This window comes from Numenius arquata, chromosome 6, assembly GCF_964106895.1.
Source record: "Numenius arquata chromosome 6, bNumArq3.hap1.1, whole genome shotgun sequence".
Classification (NCBI taxonomy): Eukaryota; Metazoa; Chordata; class Aves; order Charadriiformes; family Scolopacidae; genus Numenius; species Numenius arquata.
Genome location: NC_133581.1, coordinates 2,848,860 through 2,869,813, shown reverse-complemented (window position 1 = coordinate 2,869,813; position 20,954 = coordinate 2,848,860). Strand labels below are relative to the sequence as shown.

The 20,954-nt window shown below is 45.0% G+C and overlaps 1 protein-coding gene across 2 annotated transcripts; it reads right to left on the bottom strand.

Annotated features, from left to right (window-relative positions):
• Nucleotides 1-8,097: 8,097 nt before the first annotated feature.
• Nucleotides 8,098-16,778, bottom strand: LMO2 (LIM domain only 2). Of its 2 annotated transcripts, none has more exons than XM_074148953.1 (4): nt 16,742-16,778; nt 16,123-16,300; nt 12,169-12,384; nt 8,098-9,106 (listed from the first exon to the last, which is right to left on the bottom strand). In XM_074148953.1, the coding sequence occupies exons 1-4, from the start codon at nt 16,776-16,778 to the stop codon at nt 8,887-8,889; spliced, it is 651 nt and encodes a 216-aa protein (XP_074005054.1). In that variant the 3' UTR covers nt 8,098-8,886. The 2 variants fall into 2 exon arrangements, with proteins under 2 accessions (XP_074005054.1, XP_074005056.1); XM_074148955.1 differs by lacking the exon at nt 16,742-16,778 and adding an exon at nt 16,416-16,637.
• Between the last annotated feature and the right edge of the window lie 4,176 nt (nt 16,779-20,954).

The following is a 20,954-nucleotide window of genomic DNA, read 5'->3' as shown; positions in this document are numbered from 1 at the left end:
TGGTAACAAACGGGATATCTGTCAGAATACAGTGCTGGGCTGCCTTCTGACAGAGGGAAACAACAGTTTAAAAAAATTAATCCCTTCCTCGTTACTGCCACGTAGACACGGCCGACACAACCGTGTCTCCCCTCCTGGAGACACACAACACCCCTCCTGGATCTCCCTCACGCAATGGTGAGTTAGCCTTGACAGCTCCAAGGGGAAACGAAGCCAAAGGAATCACCAAGAATCCAACGCATGGGCTTTCTCTAGTGGTTACAGTGAAAGACTCGAAGCAACCATGGCTGGAGTCTACTCTCGGCTTTCGTCCTTCTGGCCCCTACAAGGTACATCGTGGGCAGTGATCCAGGATGGTCCCTTAGCACAGAAGGTTGCAAGCTCAATCTGAGCCTCATGTCATCGTGCTTCTCACTTCCTGAGGCAGGCATGAGCTGGGGAAGGAGCACTGCGGCGAGGTGGCTGAGGTTGGTCTGTCTGGAATTGTCAGAGGGCCCTACATGGATGCTCTTCTCTCCATCGGTTGCCAAAAAGCCACTGCTGGTCCTTCCCCAGCTTGCACGGCACAGCTCGGAGTCAAGGTGCTCTGTGACTTCAGGCTTGTTTTTTTTTTTTTTTTGTTAGCGAATCTTTTATCTCCAATTCTTAGCTCTGAAATGGGTCTCAAATATTTATGTGTGTTTGCAGAGTGTGGAATCCCACTCAAGAGAGTCATTTTGATGGACCGGGCTGTTTTCTTCAGATGAGAGATTCCGTGTTGACACAAACTGGTGTTTTTCTTTCCCAGGGTGGCTTAGCTCAGAGTTGGTTTTCCTTTCATATCATCCCCTTTCCACATAAATCAAACATAAGATACTGCTGCAAATGTAAACATTAGCCTGTGAAAGAATCAAAAATAAAGTTTACTTACTTTACAGAGTGTGAATAGCATCGAAGGGCATGATTCTTGCACCCAAAATCTAACACACGAAATTAAGCAGATAGTGTGGAAGAGAAACTCAGTGCAGTGGGTAATTGCTAATTTCAAATTTAACGTGGTCAAAAAAAGGCAGTAACAAAGCTCCGGGAATACTTATAACTTCTGTGCTTTCAGCATTTCCACTGTGTGTGATTCCTGATGCGATGATGTGATTCACAGCCTAAAGGATACGTGAAAGACCCCGCTGAAGGCCAGGATTGGAGAAATATTTCATGATCTTGTGGAAAGTGCTGGGACCCTGTGGGAGCTCAGAAGGTCTTTCTTTACCTGAGGAACACGGAGAATATTAAGGTACCCCTAGAGAAAACTCTGCTGCTATCGAGTCGTTCCTGACCTAAAGAAAACATCTGTACGAATCAGATAGCAGCCTACTTTTCAGCTCCACACACTCTTTCGTTGGGTTATTAGCCGAGATTGTTAACGAGGTGGCCAGTTAGCTGTGGCGGTGGGGTTTTCTTGGCTAAACTCGTGTGCAGTAGAAAGAGGGCTGCGCCCCGTGTACATCCATCAGGTGACAGCAACAATAAATGACTGGAGTGTTGAGCTGGATTTGAAGAGGTAGTGCGAAGATAAAAGACTCCAGAAGCCCTTTGCGATTCCCTTAGTCATCCATTCCCACCGAAGGCTTCTCTTTTGAAGTTTCCAGGAGGCCTGGTGCGACCTTTGGTTGTCCTTTTGGTCAGAGCTCTTATCTGTCTAGTGCAGACCCGGCCTCTTTTTTCGCTTGTACTACTCAAAAACAGTTATTCCGGGATAAACAAACTGTATTTGCTGATGCACGTTCTCGGTTTCCTTATCAGCTGAGCAACACGCTTCTCGTGCGTGTTGGGTCAAACTCGCTGCTGGTCCAGCTCCAAGAACTCCAGGGCGACTGCACCACAGCTCATTTGGCTACCGACTGCAAAAAAAACCCCCATGATAACCACTTCGTCGTCTTATGAGCTGACTGAGAATTTCCCAGCGCTGCAAAGCATCCTTAGGCTGATGATTACATGTCTTAGCTCTTTTTAATGAGATATCAATATGATATTTAAGCGCTGCTTTGGGTAGCAGTCAGCATGCTTTGGGATACTGTCAGACTGAAGACGAGGCGTCTTATTGTAGAAGAATTTTAGTTTTATTGTGATAGTCTCTCTAAAATAAATGGAAATAAGTAAACCATCTGTATCCCTACAGCAGTTCGCAGCTGTTGTGAAATGCATTGCTGAAGTTGCCTGATATGAGATGCAAGGCGCACATCTGAGGAGAGAAGAAAACCAGACCCCTAATCCCAGCCCAGAACCAGGGGTCTAGAGAAGTCAGAAGGCTGGAGGCTGAAGTTGAGGGCTCAGCTGTGATGGTTGAAAAGCCTCTCTCTGTACGAAGAAGCATCCAGATCTCCTGCCGTAGAAAGGGAAAATACATCTTGGCATTGAACGCGTTGTGGGAGCTACACACAGACAGCAGGAGTCATTATAGAGTATTCCACTAATATTATCAGTTGGTTATGAATAAACTCTTCTAAACCCTCAGCTGTTTTATCCAGGAGCTTTTGCCTCCTTACTTGTATCTCTGGTTTGCTGATCTGCTGCATCCCTGCTCCCGGATCTTTTTTTTTGGTCATTTTTAGCCTGGCAAAAAATTGTGGTAGCTTTCAACACAAGAGAAACGCTTTTACTTTTTTGTCTTTTAGGCAGAGGGCTGCAATGATTAACCGAAGCAAGAAAACAAAAGCCTGCCTTGCTTTCCAGACTTCTTTCAGAGTCTTCTTAGCGCGAGCTTTCACCGACCAACCCAAGAAGATATATCCCTGAAGAGGAAGCATCTCAGCAACCGTGTAAATGTTGGCTGGCACAGAGCTACTGGACTACAAGAGGAGTTAGTTCTCTTGGGTTATGGCTTTAAAAGGTTATTCCTCTCTCAACGGCTGCTTTTCACCACTCCGATCACTACTGTTATAGCGTCCTGTCCCTGGAGGGGTTCAAGGCCAGGCTGGATGGGGCTTTGAGCAACCTGGTCTAGTGGGAGGTGTCCCTGCCCAGGGCAGGGATTTGAAACTGGATGATCTTTAAGGTCCCTTCCAACCCAAACCATTCTATGGTTCTATGATCCCTTTGCTGTTGGCGAAGAACACAGAGAAGGGGGCTTAAAGGGCCTTCAAACATTGCTTGAGTGTTGCTACAGAGAGTGAAGTGTGGGTCGTTCTCTGTATTTGAAGAATAAGCAGTAGATGTCATAAAAATGCATTTATTTTAGCCAAAGTTCATGGGTTTTTACCACCCACACCCAAACGTCCCCACAAGTTGTTAACTCCTGATTTCACAAACTCAGCTGAGCTTTATATACTGTATTGCCTGTCATGTGGGGGGGGGGGGTGTGTATATCACCGTCAGGCATAATCCGTAGAAAATATCCATATAAAATGCTATTTGAGACCGCTCTCTGAGAGTATGTGAGATCCCCACTGTCGGACGGGTCAGGCCACACGGGACCACAGCTGCTTTGTCAGCAGTTGCCAGATGGCTGGTGGCTGGATGGTCACACTCAAGCCAAGAGATCTAACTTCTGCTCTCGCAGAAGTTCGGCTGAGTTACTGGGTGATTTTTAAGCAGGTTGTGTTCATTTTGTGCCTCAGTTTCCCCACCCACAGAGCAGGGCTGGTAGCTTAAAAAAGGAAAGAGTAATGCATTATGGCATTAGTGCTTGCAAAGCACTTCAAAAGCGTTAAATGGAACATGGTGTACTCCTGCAAAAGATGTTTATTAATTAACCATCAGGGATGTGGTGGTTTATTAGGAGCCTTTCAGAGATGTGCCTTCTCATTAGCCTGGTACGAAACAACCCACAGCAGGAGGGAACAAGTTGCTTCAAACAAGGTTCAACTTTCTGCCAGTTTAATCTTCATCTCATTGGCAGACTTCTGAATCTTAATTTAATTATAGTTCCTTAAATGTTTTCTGATATCGTATATCAGTCTCTCTGTTCTATGTCTTTTTATGGTTTCTTTTTTTGTCCTGGGACAGAGGAATAGATCGTATTTTTTTCCAGTGTCCATTAAAATTCCCTTTGCCTGCAGTGCAGTATGCTCTATAAAAGAGATGAACCTGCTGCAAGTCATATAAGCTGATGCTGCACTGCCTTCTTAGAGCAACAACAATCTTTAGAGATTATTTTTCCGAGTGTCACGAATCTCCTTCAAAGTCACAAGTCGCTGTTATCAATTAATATACTTAATAGTCTCATTTTCAATTCACATTCAGGCCATACAGAGTCTATCCTCGCCCCAGCGGATGCTTGAAAGCTTTGCCTTTCAGAGATAAAATGTTACCGCGTGTGTGATGGGGGGGGACGAGGCGGGGGGGCGATTCAGGAGCAGAAGGATGTGTTAAAGTGCAGCACCTGAGGCCTTCTTGTTTTCTGAATTTACAGTCTCAGGCTGGCAGTCGTATAAATGAGTGATGCTCTCTGATGTTCTCTTCCAAGCAGGCTACGAAAATTGGCAGGGAGTCTTCAGTTTTGTGCTGATGTGTCCAGAATTCAAATAATTTGATTCTTGGGTATAATGACAATTGGAGGCACGGTATTACCTTGAGAAAAAGAGATGGGAGAGACAGCTTCTGTATCCTGGATTGAATTAACAACCGATTCCCATTTACTCTCTCCGCTGAAAACTCTATTATGCAGGGTTCTTATTGCCCTTATTCAAGGGCATGGAATTAAAAAAAGTGATATCGATGGTAATGCTCTCATCTTCCTACCATGACATTGAATAATGGGGACAAAGAAGGGAAATCTTGAAGGATGATATGCCTCTTAAAATACTGCTGATATTGAAAACATATAAAGGGCAATGCATTTGAATATCGGCTGATGAAGTCGTATTCAGATTATCGTGCTTTTCGCCTATGCCTTTAAATCATCTTTGCTTTTGTTTTCGCCATTGTTTTTGGAATATTTTATTTTCTTGTTATTTCAGGAGAGGGTCCTTACTGTAAGGCACATACTTGAGATGAGGACGGAGGTGAAATGTTGGTTACACCAATTCCAAGAGAAATCTGTTCTCTCTCCTCCTGGATCCGGAGAGCAAGGGTTAGGAATCTGGCGGGGAAAAGTCCACCAACAGACTGGTGTAATTATACAACTAAAAGCTTTTCTTCTGGCACAAGCTGTCATTTTCCTGTTCAGCTTAAGCCCCTTCTGAAGTTACATAAACTGGATAAACCTGATGTTCTTATAACAAAATGAGAATACCCATTGTAGGCCCTGCAGCATCCTTCCTTTACAAAACTATTCATTTAAGTTTTAAAATGTATTTTCCTGTGGAAATGATACCATACCCAAAATAATGAGTGTATTTCCATTAGGAAGTTTAAAAAATTTTACAGAATAAGTGATATTTTGCAAAATAAATGATCATATCTTCATTTTACAGGCAGGCAACCGAGAAGCAGAATATTTAACTACCTTGTCAACAGTCGCACAGGAAATACCTTCTGAGGTGGGAACAAAACACGTATCTTAATCTCACTAGTATAAAACCACAAAGCCTGGCTGAACCATTGCTACTCTTACCTAATCTCAACCCCGATGTTGACGAGGCCCCTTACTCTAAATTTTCAGTCAAACCTCTCTGTGAGGTGGGACCGTGGAAATCAGTTCTGCAGCACGGCTGAGTGAGGTTACAAATTACGCTGAAAAGGGTTGAGGCAACAAACGTCAAAACTCTTACCTGTCACGACACCCGTTGATCCTGACCACATCGACGCTGTCGTTAACGCTGGTGTAACTCTGCGATTGCAGCTGTTGTAGAGCCAGTCACACCATCATGCTGCAGGAGATCAGGATGCGGCTCAAAATCTTTTCATGGCAATTCTGATAAGTCAAAATCATGGCTTACTTTGTCAAAGGGAAGCTCATTTTGTGTCTCCCTTCCCCTCACAGAGCTGGGCCTACACTAGAGATGGCTACCTGCCATCTGAAACACGTTCAGAGACCCTTTGGCTGGCAGCGCCGTGGGATGGAGCAGGGTCCCAGTCTCCCTGTGCATGATGCTCCCTTTGATACCTGTTTGGCTCCATCATTTGCGTGTGACTTCAGAGAGATGATCTCTGAAGAGCTGATTGCCATCATCTGCAAAAATTTCTTGCCGTGAACCGGTAGATGTTCCTGAAGCCGTAAGTGCTCCTCTGCCCTGCTCCTACAATAGTGCTATCGAGGTATATTTTTTCAGGGAAAGAGGAGAGAGAGAGAAAGAAGAGGGACTCTGAGATGGACATGGCAATGACATGGCAGGGCATGGCGACCTGGGAAGCTTTAAAGCCACCTGCCACGAAGCTCTTGGTACTACCTTGTCTGGTGATGCTCACTGTGTGTGTGCTACCACGCACCCACCTGAAGAACGATTGTCCACCTCCATCCTGTGTTACCATCCTGGTAACATCCGCTAAGCTCCGTAAACCGACAGGGATAATGAGACTTCTTTTCTAGCTGGACAGAATATTTGCCAGGAGCCACTGAGGGGGAAAAGAGACGATAGCTGTAGTTCCCTTGGGTCCATAGCTTTCTCGCCTGTGCTGGCAGCGATACGCTTTAGGCTAAGAATTAAAATTATACCAGCTGCCTGTGGCCTCCAGAGGTCAGCATATCACTTGAGAAGAGCTAAATCCCAGAGCCCTCAAACTATACTTTTCAAGCATGATCTCATTATGTATAGTTTCCAATTTCACTGGTAATAAGATTTAAAAGTTTTGCCCCCAACGGTAGTTTGGACAACAAAAGGAAGAAAAGAAAGAAGAGCCCTCAGAATATCCATTGTAAAATGCAAAATGTTGTCCTTGGTCAGCACTGCCACTTGGATGAGAGATCCCTTAGGTGACGAGTTTATTGAAAATGATCAGACAAATGGATATCCATATGCTTAGATGCTCTTCCTTACGTGTTAGTGCTGGTGGGGCGAATGGAGATGCCAACCGTCTTGTGAGCAGACTGTCAGGCTTGTTCAGCTGTGTTATAAGCTTTATTTTTTAGTACATTTGAACACAACGTGTGGTTCTAGTGACAGTCTCGCAAATGATAATGTCGAACCAGAAAACCTACAGAGATGAGACACAGAGATTATCAGAGGTGTGAAACAACTTTCATGTAAGAAGGAATTTAGGCTAGTCATCTCAGAAAAAAATAAGTTGGGGGGAATACGATACAGGTCTTTAAAAGTCAAGAATAGTGACAAAAAAGGCGATAGGAGATGACTGTTCATTATCTCACACAATATGGTGGTCAACCAATGAAGTTACCAGGCAACGGGTTTTGGAATAAGCACGACATAGAATTAAACTGTGAAAATCGTTGCTTTGGGACTTTATGGAGGCCAAAGAGTCAAAAAAAGGGATGAGGCAAACTCACGGAGAATGGGTCTGCGGGTCGGTGTTAGGTGGAGGGGTCTGGAGGCAAGTTCATACAAACTGGGACCTTCCTGCAAGCTGGAGAGGCTTCATGCAGAGGTCACTCCCTGCTTGCCTGAGCCCCCACTACTTGTCTGCCGGAGTAAGATACCGAATGTCCACTTTTTCCTGACCAGGAGCACTTCTCTTGTTCTTAGTATTACTACAATGCCAAGAAACTGGCTTTCGCTTAAGAAGCCAGCGACAACAGTCTTTGCAGGAAAGGCTCTGAACGTAATTCTTTCTAAACACTAGCAAGTATTGATGGGGTCTAGTGATATTAAACTGGAGTCAATAATCCAGAGCAAAATCAGGATGAGCTACCTTTCTAGGACACCCTAATCTTACACGATCTCCTCTGAGATCAGATAAGCTCTTTGCTGTGAAGTAACACCCAAATGTATTTCTCTGTGGGCCACCAGCCTCCAAACATCCTCATAAACACCAAAGAGCCTCAGTGTCACACACAACTATCTACTTTCTTCTACAACGCTATCTAATTTCTCCTTAGCATGAACTCTACAAGGCTTACTGAGACCTCAGGGTTCTCACATTCCTGCTTTGAAATACAACCAGCAGGCATCAGCCGTAGACAAGGTGTGGAAAACCCATTACAAAAAAATAAAATAAAGAAAAGAAACTAAAAAACCAGCCCAACTCAAAAAAAAAAAGAAAAAAGAAAAAAGAAACAACACCACTCAAATCTTCTGTTATTTTTATTAAAGCTGCAGAGTCTTACTACACACAACAAATATTTTATCGATATAATCTAAGTTAATAAAATAGTTGAACAACTCTTTAGATTTATATTTGTATAGAAATGATCTGTGGAACACCTCATCTTGAAACAGCAGTGCCTGAAAACAACTATTCAGCAGGATTTTTTTAAAGAAGAGTTTGGGACTAGAGGATGAACTGTTCATTCTCAAAATAAAAAAAAAAAAAAAAAGAAAATCCATGCAAAAATAACCCCCACCCTCTTCCCGCTTTCTCTCCTACCCGAAGTGTGAGGCCGTATAGAAAGACCATGAAAGCGATGGCCCTTTTCCGCCAGTGTTCTTCCTCGTGTCTACAGGAGCTGTCGTCTAAACTCAGTAACTAAAACAAGATGAAAAGAAAATTCGATTGCACGATCCTAGTCTGCAGGCGACAAAGTCATAGCATCTCTTTCCAGAGGTCCCTACTCTTTTTTTTTTTCCAGTTAGGAGAACTCGTGATCGTGTTGTGTTTGCTCCCCAGCTCTGATGTCAGTTATTGTCCATACGCCTTTGTTAAGAGAAGGCAGTCTATCTACTATTGCTTCGGTCTCCCTTCTTCACCTACATGTAGCTTAGATTCTACGCAGCACTGCCTGCAAAGGGCCGACTCCGTGGCATTTTCCCCCCATTTTAGACAAAGCCCATAGCTCAAGTGGTGATCTCCTCACTGCCGCTACGCATCGGTGTCACCCGTGAGATGTCTTTTATAGACTACGGAGCCGTGTCCTTGCTAGATCATTCCGTTTATCTTAGTCCACTCGTAGATGTCCTGTTCGCATACTATGTCCGAGTTGATGAGGAGGTATCTGTCCCCGACGCAGAAATGTTTCTGGCAGGCAGCGCATTTGAAGCATTCCAGGTGATACACTTTGTCCTTCACCCGCATGGTCATCTCGTAAGCCCGGATTCGCTTGTCGCAGGAGGCGCAGAGGCCATCTTGGCCAAAGAGCCTAAAACAACAACAGCAGAGCAGTAAGCAGAGATCCTTTGCTGGGGAGATGGGAAAAACCAAATCAAAACAAGAACACGACATCAGTGCCTTGATCCATTAGTCACAGTATCGCCAAGTTGGATAGTCACATGGAAAGCTGACAAGAACAACTTTGCAGTACCAAAAACTGAAGTAAAAAGTCCAAGGTCCTCACCTATTTTCAATATAATTGACTTCTCTGATCAATGACCTTATCCTGAACCTCTGAACTGCGTCAGGAGGAGTAAAGGTTCCATAAATCATAGCATAAGGTTGTGCCACGCTAATACTTCCCTTCTGCAATCGACAGGAATTACCTTTCCATTGACAGATTTTGCCCATCTTCAGCTCTTCCTGTCGTGGTCTACAGAAAGGAGCCCACACAAGCCATGGGCTGAGACTCCCCCGTCTCTTGTCGTTGCCTCCACACGGGAGATTCTTTCCACCACAAACATCCATAAAGTCACTCCTGCTGGGCTTCAGAAGGACACATGCTAAGACCTTCTCGATACCTTTTTTTGTGATGTCGACTGCTCTTTAATTCTCACTGAAACCCCTGCTGAGCTCATTACGGTATTGTCTATTAAAAGGAGCCCCTAATGAATGCACTGAGTATGTGTTCCCCTCCCAGCACCCACTGCTGGAGCAGGGCCACACACTCAACTAGGGGCGAACACCAGCCTTTCCTGCAGTCTGCTGGCTACAGAGTTTGTAAGTCAAATCATTAATAAATAAGGAGAAATACATGATTATTTTTCGTCTCAAAAGTGAGGAGAAATGCTACATATTATTTGTTCAAAGTATACACCTATTGAGTTTGACTTCTAAGTTTCCATACTAATTCTGGAAAGAGTTTTTTCCACCTCCTACACTTCTTTTGCATATATTGTGCCTGCTTCGTAACATCTTCCGAGCTGGAAAAAGGATGCCCCCTAAATATAGAGAGCTCTGTAAGGGGAAAAGACATCATTTCTTTCGTCTACCAGGAGATGTCAGTGTTTACTTCTGCCCGACGAAAGTAATACTAAGGTTACACAAAGGTTGCCGAAGTTTTCATTAATAAGGGAAGATATTATACGGGCCATTATTAAACAAATAGAAACGTTTAATTTTGCTGCAAGAAAATACATTAATTGTATTGCCAAACTTTCTGTTGCTTCTGTTTTAAGATGAAAAGCATTTGGAAAGCGTAACTAGCGCTGGGTCGCTGCTGGACTGTTGTGTGTGCAGAGGATTTACACGAGCAGAACTCAGTTCTTAGTTTCTGCTTAGCAAAATTCCCTCCGGTAAAGCTCAGGAACACCATAATTAGAAACTCCACAGAGATTTCGGGTTCGTTTTTATTGGCAGGTAAATTAGACTACAGGGAGGTAGCTGAGAAAAAAACATCAAATACTGTTATCGTGTTCCACAGATCTCCTGTGAGGGATCCATTAGAGGGAATGATCCACGACCAGCACAGAGAAGATCAATATACTTTAATTGTAATCAACAATATAAAGATCCTTTATTATAATTTTTAATGAAATATCTTAATCTCAATCTAATCCTCCTACTTACAATTTTTGGCAAAACAGGTAGGCAGAGAGACGTTAATGAAAATACCTGTAAGAAGTGTATTTGTAGGATCTGATCCAGAAAAATGGGTAAATTCTTGTCTATTTAGGACCAGGACTAAGAAGGCTAAAAATCCGCTGGATCCAAAAGTCAGTGCAAACAAGCTTTCCTGTACTGGTTGTAATTTGGCAATCCACATACAGCACATGGCATCCTTCTGCCTGAAGTGTCCCAGATGACTTTACCAGTGATGCAGAAAAAGGCGGGGATGGACCGGGGTATAAAAGGCAGTGCCTTCCGACACCCAGCAGGTCCCTTGACTCCAGCAGCCCTGCTGGCTACTGGAATCAAGCATCCCTAATACAGCTAATATTACCGTGTCAGGAAAACGAATTTAATTCAGTTACCTTGGATACCGTGTTCTTGAATGAGAACTAAATGATCTTTCATCAGTCACCGATCTTGGCACCTGGTTTTATGTACCTTCCAGCTCCAAGGCGGTGCTCGGAGAAGCACAGAACTACTGAAAACTGGGGGTTCAGTTAAAGTTCACTCACACAGCTAAGATTTACGTGCATCTGGAGCAACAGCGTGTGCCAGTAGCGACCTTGAGAGCAGGGGAGGATGAGAAACATCAGTTACACATCCTGAAGCTCATCCTGACAAAACCAGAACACAGTCTGGGAACCGAAACTCGTCCTGGTAGCAGAGTACCTGTTATTGTGATAAGCTCAGTAGAAGGTAGAAAATATAAGTCCATGATTGGGCATTACGAGGGGAGTGGGTTTGTGTCTCAGTGTATATGAGTTTCTCTGTGTAGCAATAAAGGAGGGGATTTGGATTCGCTTACTGCATGACCTACGAGTCCGCGATTTCTTCATACGCCACAGAAAACCATCCGGGGGAACCAGTTCACAGTCAGCTCAGGGAGAGGTTGCTGAAATTCATCACCTTTTCCCAATTTCCACCTGCCAGAATCCCATGCTGACACTGCCCTGTTCCCTGGAGCTATCGGGTTATGTCTGTGCAGACCGACGGATGCCAACAACCCCAAAGTCCTGGGAGTTCTTATTATATTCTTCACATTTTCAAATAATTCTCTTTTGCCCATAACACGTAGCGATACTTTCATTTTCAGTAAAAAATGTGCTTTTTTTCCCAACAAGATTTTTAAGATGTAACCTATGAACAACTCCAAGTGACCGAATCAACACAGGCAACCTCTGGATTTATCTCCAAATTTGAAGAACCCCAGCAGTAGCATAAAGCATCTGTGCATCAACCCCCAAAATATAGGAGCCCATATTGTAAACCTGAGCTTGCAAACGGTGCTCTGTTAGAATTGTGCCCGCTGCCAGGCTTTCAGAGTAGTCAAAAATTAATGTTTTATGGCTCTTTTCTCACTAGCTACGCTAATTAAACGACTAAGCAAAGCTGAAAGGATGGAAAGAAGGGGAGGGAGGGCAGAAGGAGTGGGGTGGGTACCTGAGATAGTCCCTTCGGCAGAGCTTTCTGCCCAGTTTGTAGTACAACCGTCTCCCCACTTCTCCCAGGCGGCACCCGCACAGGTCGCAGCTGAGGCAGTCTTCGTGCCAGTACTGGTCGATGGCTTTCAGGAAATAACGGTCCCCGATGTTCTGCTGGCACCCGCCGCATGTCAGCAGCGAAGGGGGGATCTGGAGGACCTCATCCACCGGCTCCCTGCGGGAAGGAAAGACTCGTCGGAGAAGGAAAATGTGCTCCGACAGCATCCACGTGAGAAGGAGGAGAAGGGAAAACAAAACACAAGATTGGTCAAGTTAGAACAGGGATTGCATCCTTGTTTTTTCTCCCAGTGAAGTGAGTAATTTATTCACTTCTGACAGGAGAGGAGCAGGACTTCACTCTTCTTTTGCTTTAAGAAAAAGGGAAAGCTTAAAATTTAAGGAGTTAATAAAAGCATCCCAAAATTTGCTAACTAATTTTTTATTTTTCTTCAAAGAATAATGCATAAACATGACAATCTCTGTATCACCCGTGTGCATTCATTACTGTAAAGGCATCTACTACTTTACCGGGACATTGGTATTTGGGTAGATACATCATTTTTCTTCTACTGGAGAGCTCATGAATTGCTCCATCACGTGTCTCAATCCGTGCAGTTCTTATAAAAGAAATACCTTTCCCAGAACACGATTCTTCCATAATGAAAGATTGCACTTTTTCAGAAGTGCAGTCAAAAAGCTGCCTGGATTCACCATGTCGTAGAAACGTTGGTTGTTTCTCTGCAGACCGACGGGTGCCGACACCCACAAAGCCCCAGGAGTTCCTACTATATTCCTCACATTTTCAAATAATTCTCTTTTGCCCACAACGGGTAGCGATGCTTTTATTCCCACTTTTAAAAAAATGCTTTTATCCCGACAGGATTTTTAAGATTTACCTATAAACGACTGCAAGTGACTGCATCAACGCAGACAACTTCTGAATTTACCTACGACTTTGTGAAGAACCCCAGCAGTACCACAAAGCGTCCGAGCAGGAACCCCCAAAATATATGAGCCCATATTGTAAACCCGAGCTTGTGAGCTTTGACTGTTGGCGCCGCTGGAAGCAAAGGGAATTTCCGCCTCACCAAGGGCTAAAGGACCAGGAAAGGCACCTGAGGGATTTTACACGCAATCAACTTTCCGTTGGGAAATGTAAATTTGAAGACTTAAGTCCCAGGATGTCATTTCTCTGAACAGCATGAAATGAATCAATCCAACCGATGAGACTGTTGCCCAACGGGTTTGAGTTTTGCTGCTGTTTTTAACAGAGCCCGAATTTTACCTGATGTTACTGCAGGACTTGTGTTTTTCCTTCAGCTGAGGACACGAGTCCCCTGGGATGGGTCTATGCCAACACAGCTCAAACAATTATTTGGGATTTACGCATCCCTGTGTGAAAAGAAATATTAGAACTGACTATTCATGCATGGTATTTTTTCCCTTTTTAAAAAGCTCTGATGATTCTGGTAATACCTGGGGATAAAACAAGAATTTTCTTCAAAGCTACTTTCTTGAAGTATTCTCCTCTTTGGCTTTTTGTGTAATTTTACAAGTTCTGCCAAAAAAAAACTTTAAAAAAATCAGTAAAAAAATTAAAGAGAGGTGCCTGAGCTCAGTTCTGCAGGGTTTGCAGTGACCCGGGGCTGCCACTCAGGGCTTCATCCAAACCCCAGGGAAGTTGCTAAAAAACACTATTAGAATAATCCTTTAAGCACTTGCTTAATTTTAAACCTGTGGCTGGTGGCAAGGAAGATGTATATATATATTTATATATAAATATATATATAAATATATATATAAATTTATATATAAATATATATATACAAGGAAGATGTATATATATATTTATGCTTCGCTGGACGATGACCAAGGTGTTCAACAGCTGGCAGAGGGGAGCCCCAAGTTTTTTCCTACGTTATTGGGTTCTCTCTCTAGCACAGAGTCCCTCAACGCTTCGTTTCTGTCCCTCTGTCCTGCCGGAGGCTGGTGGGGGCAGAGGGGACCTGCGCTGATGGAGAAGGATCAGGCTGCTCCCAATTTCTAGCAGGCAACAGGAAAAAATGGTATTACTACCGCTTATTTACTGGCTCAGCGGTTTTCTGGGCAAAAATTACTTTCTTCAGCAGGGAGAAACAATCACTGGTCAAGAACTTCTGGGCTGAGAAACTGATCCTGCAGGGTTTGGGTTTTTTTTATTTAGGCAAGCCGAGCCCTGAGACACCATCTGATTATACTCTGTTCTGGTTTTCACTCTTCTAGGCTTAAACTGCTGTGCCCTGCAAGTTGTGTCATAACATCCCTCTCCTGTCAGCCCTGTGAGTTTTCGTTAAAATCACGGGGAGCTCTCCGGACGATTAGGCCCTAGTTTTTCCCAGTTTATTCTTTTGGGCCCCATATTCCCTTTCCTAACGTGTGGGCTCCGCTCTGCCAAGTTCCGAGAGCCTTCCAATAGAAGGAAATGCACATTATTATCCTTTATGGTCCGTTATTGGAAACTTCAGATCTGCCCCAAAATATTTCATCTTGCGGGCGTTCGGGCATCAGGTCTCTCTGAAAGCCCCGAGCTCCGGAACAGCCTGCCGGATGTTTACGCGGAACAGAATTCCTGGTTTATGCGTTAGTTTTTTGATGTCCCTAGATTTCTAAGCCAGCACTTCAGTCACCAGAACACAAGGTAGGTAAATAAATAAAGATTAGTACGACTTTGTAGTTGAAACCTGGGCATCATATATACCTAGGAGCTTGGATTATCGTTTCTTAAAAAAAAAACAACAGTAGAAAATAAAAGAAAATGTAACATAGAAAACCTCAGATGTGCCACGGAATGGGGTTGATTGAATCCACAAAAGAAACAGTTCCCATGGTTCACTCAGGGCGTCACACGATGACATTTTTAGTATCTCACAGGAAACAAACCATGAATGACTCAAGTTTGCTAAGAGCAATGTTTTAAGTGTTATCTGAAAATTAAGATTTTATATTTTTTTTTTTTCCCTTCTCTCTTATCGCGATTCTAGACGAGCAGAACTGCAGTTCTTAGCACGTAGAGGGCTGAAATGACTCTGTCTTCAGGCTGTCACCGTGCCGCCGGCCGGCGGGATGCCTGCAGGGACGGCTGAGGAGCACAGTCCCTGGATCAGGACAGCAGAGCCGGTCCCTTCCCCGAGTGGGAAACCCAGGGAGGGAATTTCTCACCTTCTCCATCCCGGCAATCAAGACTTTTTTCCCTGCCCTTTGCAGAACACCCTGCCCCCCACCGAAGCAGTTTGTAGCAGAAAGTTGCATTATGAAAATGTGGAAGTTGGGGCACCCGCAGATAACAGCTCTGACCTTTCGCTATAATCGGCTCCGGCGAGTGGGGCAGATGAAAGATGGGGCAGAGACGGTCCCTCCGAATGTAAAAAAAAAAAACCAACCAAACCACCAAACCAAACCCCCACCTTCGGATGTGGACACGGTGATGCTCTGCCTCTCCCTGCGCCCTTCCCCGCACCACGGGCTGGGATGCGCGGCTGGAAAATCCCCTGCCTGGGGGGGGGGGTAAGAATTGCTGTCCTTCTGCCCCCGGAGGCGGCTCTTCCCTGCAACTTGGGGAGCTCTCATCAACCTGCACCCCACCGCCAGCCCCCCGGGGAGACGCGGGGGCCGGGAGACGCGGGGGGCCGGTGCTCGGTGCCCGCCGTCCCCGGTGCGGCGGGGCTGGTGGCCCCGGAGGAGGTGGTGGTGTGGGGGGGGGGGAACGGAGCGTCGGGGCTCCCCGGCACCGGGAATGGAGGGGGCTACCGGGCACACAATGCCGGTGGTCAAGTGGCTCTGCGGTGGGGAGGGTGAGCGGCCACCGAAGGGCTAGCGGGGAGAGAAGGGTGATGGGGTGAGGGGGCGAGGGGGAAAGGAAAAGGCGGCCACTTACTCGGAAGGATCGAGGCTTTTCCTCTCGATGGCCGATGACATTGGCAGGGATTGTTCCTTTGTAGCGTGCCTGTGGTGGGATCTGCCCCCGCTGCCCCCGCAAAGGCTGTCTGCTCTCGAAGCCTTGTCACCAGCCGAGTTCCCCCTCCGCCCCCCAATGACATTCACAGGATTTCCTCCTGCAACACCAAAGAGACAGAGACAGAGAGAGAGAGAGAGAGAGAGGAGAAATATGGGCTGGGGCTGCTGCTGCTGCTGCTCCCCCGCCGGGCTCCGGCCCCGCACGGCGCTCACCTCCCATCCCCGCAGCGCTCCCCCGCCGGGGCACCTCCCGCGGGGGCTCCGGTGGCGACGGAGGGTGGGAAGAGGTTGCCTCGGTTGCCACCGCCGCCCCAACCCCGGAGCTCCCCGGGCTCGGTTCAGGCTTTCTGCCCGGGCAGCTGTGACCATGCTCCGGAGCCGGGCGGGGATGCTGGAAGCGGGGAGCTCGGCACGGCTATTATTATGATTAACTCCGTGGCTCAGCCCCGGGTCTCTGGTTTCATTTCCTTTTTCCTGATCACGATTCAAATACAATAGAAGGAAATCACACTTAAAGAGACAGCTGCCCGTTTCTTAACTGGACTCCTGGGGGTTTAGCAATACAAACAGCAGCATCACGACTCGCTGGGTTTCTTAAAGAGACAGAGCTGGGGCTCTCCGGGAGCTGACGTTGCTTTTTCACGTTCACAAGGGCATTTAATACCGCTTTCTCGGTGGGCAGGGGGTGCTCAGGTAGGCAGAGAACCTGGAAATGATCCCAAGGGCTGGAAAAAAATATAACTGCCCGGCTCCGTATTAGTGGCTGCTTCTCAGCCACACGCAGGACCAAAGCGACAGTCACCCTCTCCCTCCTCTCCCTCTCCTTCTCTTACACACACATAATTGCACATGCCCACACGCACACACATTTTTGTACGGTACCTCCAGGTCCACAGGCAAAGAACCTAAGTGTTATTTTTCTACCTAGGATTCGAATTGGTCGGTTGAATTGTGTCTCGTATATATCCCCTAGTGAACATCTACGGGTGTCTGCTTCTAGACACCCCCGAGCTCTTGGCAAGCAATATAACAAATTTATATCTTGACGCCGTTTGATGTTAATGAGCTATAAAAGCCGGAGAGTACGGAGTATCGATCTGTAATTAATCACTGAGAAGCTAAAGATGGGAAAGTCTTGCCTGAATCTCTCTTGTTTCCCCTCCCACCCTTCCTCCTCTCCATCAGCACGGCACATCCCGGAAAGGACTGATTTACAGTGCCGGAGTGAAAACTGTTACAGCAATTCCAGCATTTCCCAGTCTCTGTGGCATTAGATACTGGCCGTTGCCGGAGGCAGAGTTCTGGACGAGATGAACTGCTCGCCCTGTTCATTCCTTTAAAAACAGTAAGAAAATATCTATAATAAAGCACTACGGAATAGTAGCAGAAATACTTCACTTCCATATTAATTCCCAGAAGAGAAATGTATTTGATGTCTATTTTTATGACTACAGCCTAATTTTTTCAGCTTTTTGGCAGCTAGGGATATAATATCTGCAATACATTAATGAGCCCGATTCAGAGATTGGTAATGTCAGCAGAAGGACTGTTATTCATTTCAAGGGGCTTTGAACCAAGCTCTCGCAATACTTTAGAGCCATCACTGGTCATTAGAACACATCTTTCTTATTATAAAAGAATCATCTTTCTTATAAAAACATTATCTCCGATGTATTTTAAGCTATTACAGTACGACAGTCACTCTTATTTCTGTTAAAGGAAAAGGCTCTTTTGTTGGGTTTTTGCAGACAGGACTGAATTGGAATGTGACTATTTAATTTCTGATGTATTTACACTGTGATCAGAAAAGTAAAATGTAAAACTTTCCAGAAGACCGAATAATTAAACTCCTGCAAGACACCTCCCTCCACCCCCACCCCCTCCAAAAAAAAAAAAAATCCGCTTGGAACTTTGTTATGTTAGTTTGAAAAAAACAGAAATTGAAATTAAAAGGGGATAAAAAACATGCGTAAGGACTTCAAACACGTTAAAAAAAATTTTCTATGAGCTTGGTTTCTCCTGGCTCTGTGTCTCCAGGTTTAACAAAGTATAAACTCTGAGTCAAAATTTCCCTAATGATTGGGGGTATTCATATTCTGAAGAGCTCCTGATGGAATAATGGGAACAATTCCATAATGCCCGGTAAATGTTCTGGTTTCAGATGACACGGTTGTGCATACACCACAGACATACTGGCCTGCTGCCTCCCTTCTATTTATTTTTCCAAAATTCACAGGAAATTAATGTCTTTAAGACCTCTGTCCCTTTGTGTATCTGAAAGAGATCAGCTGCTTCAAAAGTTTTGGTGAAGGACAAAACCATCAACATTGGCACATAAGGAACTACTGAATTCTTTAGAAAAACAACGTAAAAATGAGGACTTAGAATACGCAGTGACCAGTGATTATTGGAAAACATAATTTTTTAAGCTTTTGCAATACCTGAAGTCTTTGCTTGGGTCAGCCGACCTCAGGGCTAGCAGATAAGCTCCCTCAAGCTATTGAGGCATTTCTCATGTTCACACTCGGACAGACCAAGAACGTCCTCTGCTTTGCAAGACCAACCCCTTCACCTGCAGAAAGCTTCTCGGCATAAACCCAGCGGAACAGTCTGCAATAAAGAAGCTGAAGAGGACAATTTGTGTGTGTTTTACTGTCACCCTTTTCACTCAGATCCAGAACAGGCTTTCCTAGGAAACAGAAGTCAGATCTTTAAGCGCAGTAGTGTGAGAGTGCCGGGACCACTCCATGGGACCTGTCTCCTCTTCTGAAAAGAACTGTAATCAAAACTTAAAAGATTATTTCTTGTTTCCTCTTTCCTACGATGGAGAGACGCTGGGTAAAGTCGTGAGCTAAGAAAAGTGAAAAAAAGCAGTCGATTTGCTGGTAAACGACAAAATAAATGTGTTGCTCCACCCTGCTTAATGGGACAGTGCTCGAACTCGGTCTCTCGAACAGTGACCAGAAAAAATGGTGTGAGGATTAAAGCTGTCAGGGTATCTTGAACAAATCACAGAGCAAAGACACCAGGCAACGCCGTGCATCAGGTGGGGTTTCAGGCTAAACCAAAGCATGGCTTTGCAGGCCTTAGTGTGGGCAGAAGATGGGACAGAAGGTTCCAAGAAGCAGCGTCCTGGCCTGATGGGTGTCTACCAAACTGCTGGGGGGGTGGTTTGCCCCAGTGGCATTTCTGGAAGCACCTTTTCTCCCTGTTTCTGTGCTGGCATTTAGTGGCAGTTCCCACTGGATTCACAGTGGAAAGCCCAGCGAGAAGGTCCTTGGCGTGCTCACCAGGAGCTGTGTCTTCCAACACCTTTGAGGACCAAAGACGTACACTTTTCTGGGACTATTCAATTTTCCTTTATTAGGTTTACATATAATAAACTCTTACTCTGGACAGTGAAATTTGACTTTTCCAGCTGAGGACTCTCATGTCCCACCAGAACAGATGACCAGGAATCAAGAGCGACTTCTTTTTTTCATCTTGGGCGAGTCCCTCAATACCTTTCTGCCTCAATCCACGAAATGTTTACTTCCCTCAGCAGAATTGGCTGCTGATTTACTTTTGCCTCCCGCTGAATAATGTTCCCAAAGACAAAGCGTTATTCAGCGCTAGAATTGGTGGTGCCGACATTTCCTGCACAGGGACAAAAAGACTAGCACTATTTTTAGTGAGGGCTTTTCTTTCCATTGTCCCTTTCTCTGTGAAGCTGTATTTTCCAGTGCTTTTTAGTGCAGCTTTTTTTTTGTGTGTGTGCATTGATTGAAAATCCCGTGGGATGAGTTTTGGTTTCAATTAACTTTTATTAATATAGATCACGCTATAGACTAATTCTTGGAGCGTGGCTGAGATCAAACCCGCCGTTAGTAGCTGCATTTAGGATTCAGTGCTTGGAGTAACGTGCCGTGAATAAGTTGGCCGGAATTTTCTAGATATTTCTCAACAAGAACGTTTGATGTAAAACTGCGCCGTTTCTATGAGTGGAGTCATCTAAAGAAACAGCTCAACGTGCTTGTTTCCAAAGAAACATCCCCTCTTAGACTCAGGGGGTATTTTCTGCTTGGTTCTGGAAGGCCACAGGATCATCATCATCATCACCACCACCGCTCAGTCTCAGGTTGCTCCTACCTTTATTTCTTCAGTGTATATATATATTTTTTTTTAGCTTTATTCCCCCTAGAGCTTATGGATACTGTTGAACTACTTCAGATTATCCCCATTTAGAGAAGTCCGTGGTCGGTAAGATTAACTTTGCTGCCCTTAATAGCCAGTAATGCTGGTTGCCTAAAGTGCAGTTTATGAAGACTGAAGTCTCTGCATAGATACAAGAGTTAAATCTCAGTGACGGTGGCCTAGGCTTTCTGTTTAATTTCTGTGGGACAGAAAAGCCAACACCATGACTAAAGGTCGACGATTAACATGAAAGGTGGCAAAGGGGAATAAGGATTTCTGTGATTTAGAATCATAGAATCATAGAATCATCCAGGTTGGAAGAGACCCTTGGGATCATCGAGTCCAACCATCTACCCTACACTACAAAGTTCTCCCCTATATCATATCCCCCAACACCACATCTAAACGTCTCTTAAACACATCCAGGGATGGTGACTCAACCACCTCCCTGGGCAGCCTGTTCCAATGCCCGACCACTCTTTCTGTGAAAAATTCTTTCCTGATGTTCAGTCTAAACCTACCCTGTTGGAGCTTGAAGCCATTCCCTCTCGTTCTGTCATTAGTTACCTGTGCGAAGAG

Coding starts and splice junctions, on each gene's coding strand:
- LMO2 (XM_074148953.1), bottom strand. CDS start 16,778: ATGCTGCTGTTTGTATTGCTAAACCCCCAGGAGTCCA. Junction 12,385..16,122: donor AAAAGCCTCGATCCTTCCGA/GTAAGTGGCCGC, acceptor TCCTTCCCGCAG/GGAGCCGGTGGATGAGGTCC. Junction 9,107..12,168: donor TGCCGAAGGGACTATCTCAG/GTACCCACCCCA, acceptor TTGTTGTTTTAG/GCTCTTTGGCCAAGATGGCC.